General features: G+C 43.8%; 1 protein-coding gene across 2 annotated transcripts in view; it reads left to right on the top strand.

The window, feature by feature from the left end:
- Nucleotides 1-850, top strand: part of Rpf2 (ribosome production factor 2 homolog) — a 22480-nt gene extending 21630 nt beyond the window's left edge. The window contains exon 8 of one of the 2 annotated variants that reach the window (XM_029542322.1): nucleotides 55-850. In XM_029542322.1, the coding sequence (XP_029398182.1) occupies nucleotides 55-234 (180 nt within the window). In that variant the 3' untranslated portion in view covers nucleotides 235-850. The remainder of the gene's footprint in view (nucleotides 1-54) is intronic. The other variant, XM_021205102.1, reaches the window with a different exon arrangement.
- The last annotated feature ends 416 nt before the right edge of the window (nucleotides 851-1266 follow it).

Genomic DNA, 1266 nt, shown 5'->3' with positions numbered 1-1266 from the left:
ATGTGTATATATGTATATACACACACTTTTTTCCTTTTTTCTTTTTTTTTATAGCCAAAGAAGAGAAAGAATATCTCTCAGGATACTTTTGGCACAACATTTGGAAGAATTCATATGCAGAAGCAAGACTTAAGCAAACTACAAACGAGGAAAGTGAAGGGGTTGAAGAAGCGACCTGCAGAGAATGGAGTAGAAGACCATGGGAAAAAATCAAAGAGAATTAAGAAAAATTAGTGGAACCCAACTGACTACGAGCACTTTCTTGTGATGGTTTACTAAAGAGAATTGTTCTACTTGAGGCTGATCAGTTTCCTGATAAGAATTTGTTGCTTATTTTGATAGGATGAAGGGGTAACAAAATCTCACACTATAGCCCAGGCTGGCCTCAGCCTCCCATGTGCTGTGATTACAGGCATGTACTACCATATACAGCATATTGTATATTTTTATAACATTATTTATTTTGTAAACTTTTTTTAAAAAATTGAAATATGTGTTTGGATCATGCTCACCCCAGCTCTCACTGTTTTTAATTTTTAAAACTGATTTGTGTGTGCACATGTATGTCACAGTGTGGGTGTGGCTAAAGACAATGTGGAGTCGGTTATACCCTGTGGGATGGAATGATAGCTCAGCTTGGGAGACTCCCTCCATAGGGAGTGCCTTTAGCCACTGAACCCTCCTGTTAGCCCAGTTTATTACCTATTTTTATGAACAAATAACATACTACAAGTTTAAAACGAGGTTATTTATCCAGTGTGACCTTCATGCCTGTGTGTGAGAATGAGGAGACCAGCACACCGGTGGATTGAGTGGGGCTGGGCACAGTAGATGAGAGGAGAGAGCTGGAGTCGGAATATGAACACATGAGGGGAGCATTAATGGCTTCATGGGAGGGGATTTTCCTGAGAGGGGACTTACTACTCTGGTAAGTGGTGGGGCGTGTTAGGAACTGGTAATTCCCTACTGGTTGTACACCACCTGAGTCCACTTCCCCCTCAGGGAACCCAGGCCTGTTGCACACTAAGTTGGACTGGAGGGAGGGAAGCTTAGCTAGGTGAGGGTGTGTGCCATGCAGGACCTCAGTAGGCAGTGAGTGTGGGGGCAGTGAACACACCTGGGAACAGCTGCAGAGAACTGGGGTTTGGTTATCTGTGTGGTTGGATGGGTGGGGGTATTTATGTACTGGGGGAGGTGGCCAGGGTCTATGGGGACATATTTGTGTGGCCACTTACCATTGGCCAGGCATGGAGGAAACTTCATCTA

Source organism: Mus pahari, chromosome 9 (assembly GCF_900095145.1).
Source record: "Mus pahari chromosome 9, PAHARI_EIJ_v1.1, whole genome shotgun sequence".
Classification (NCBI taxonomy): domain Eukaryota; kingdom Metazoa; phylum Chordata; class Mammalia; order Rodentia; family Muridae; genus Mus; species Mus pahari.
This window is presented reverse-complemented; position numbering and strand designations above follow the sequence as displayed.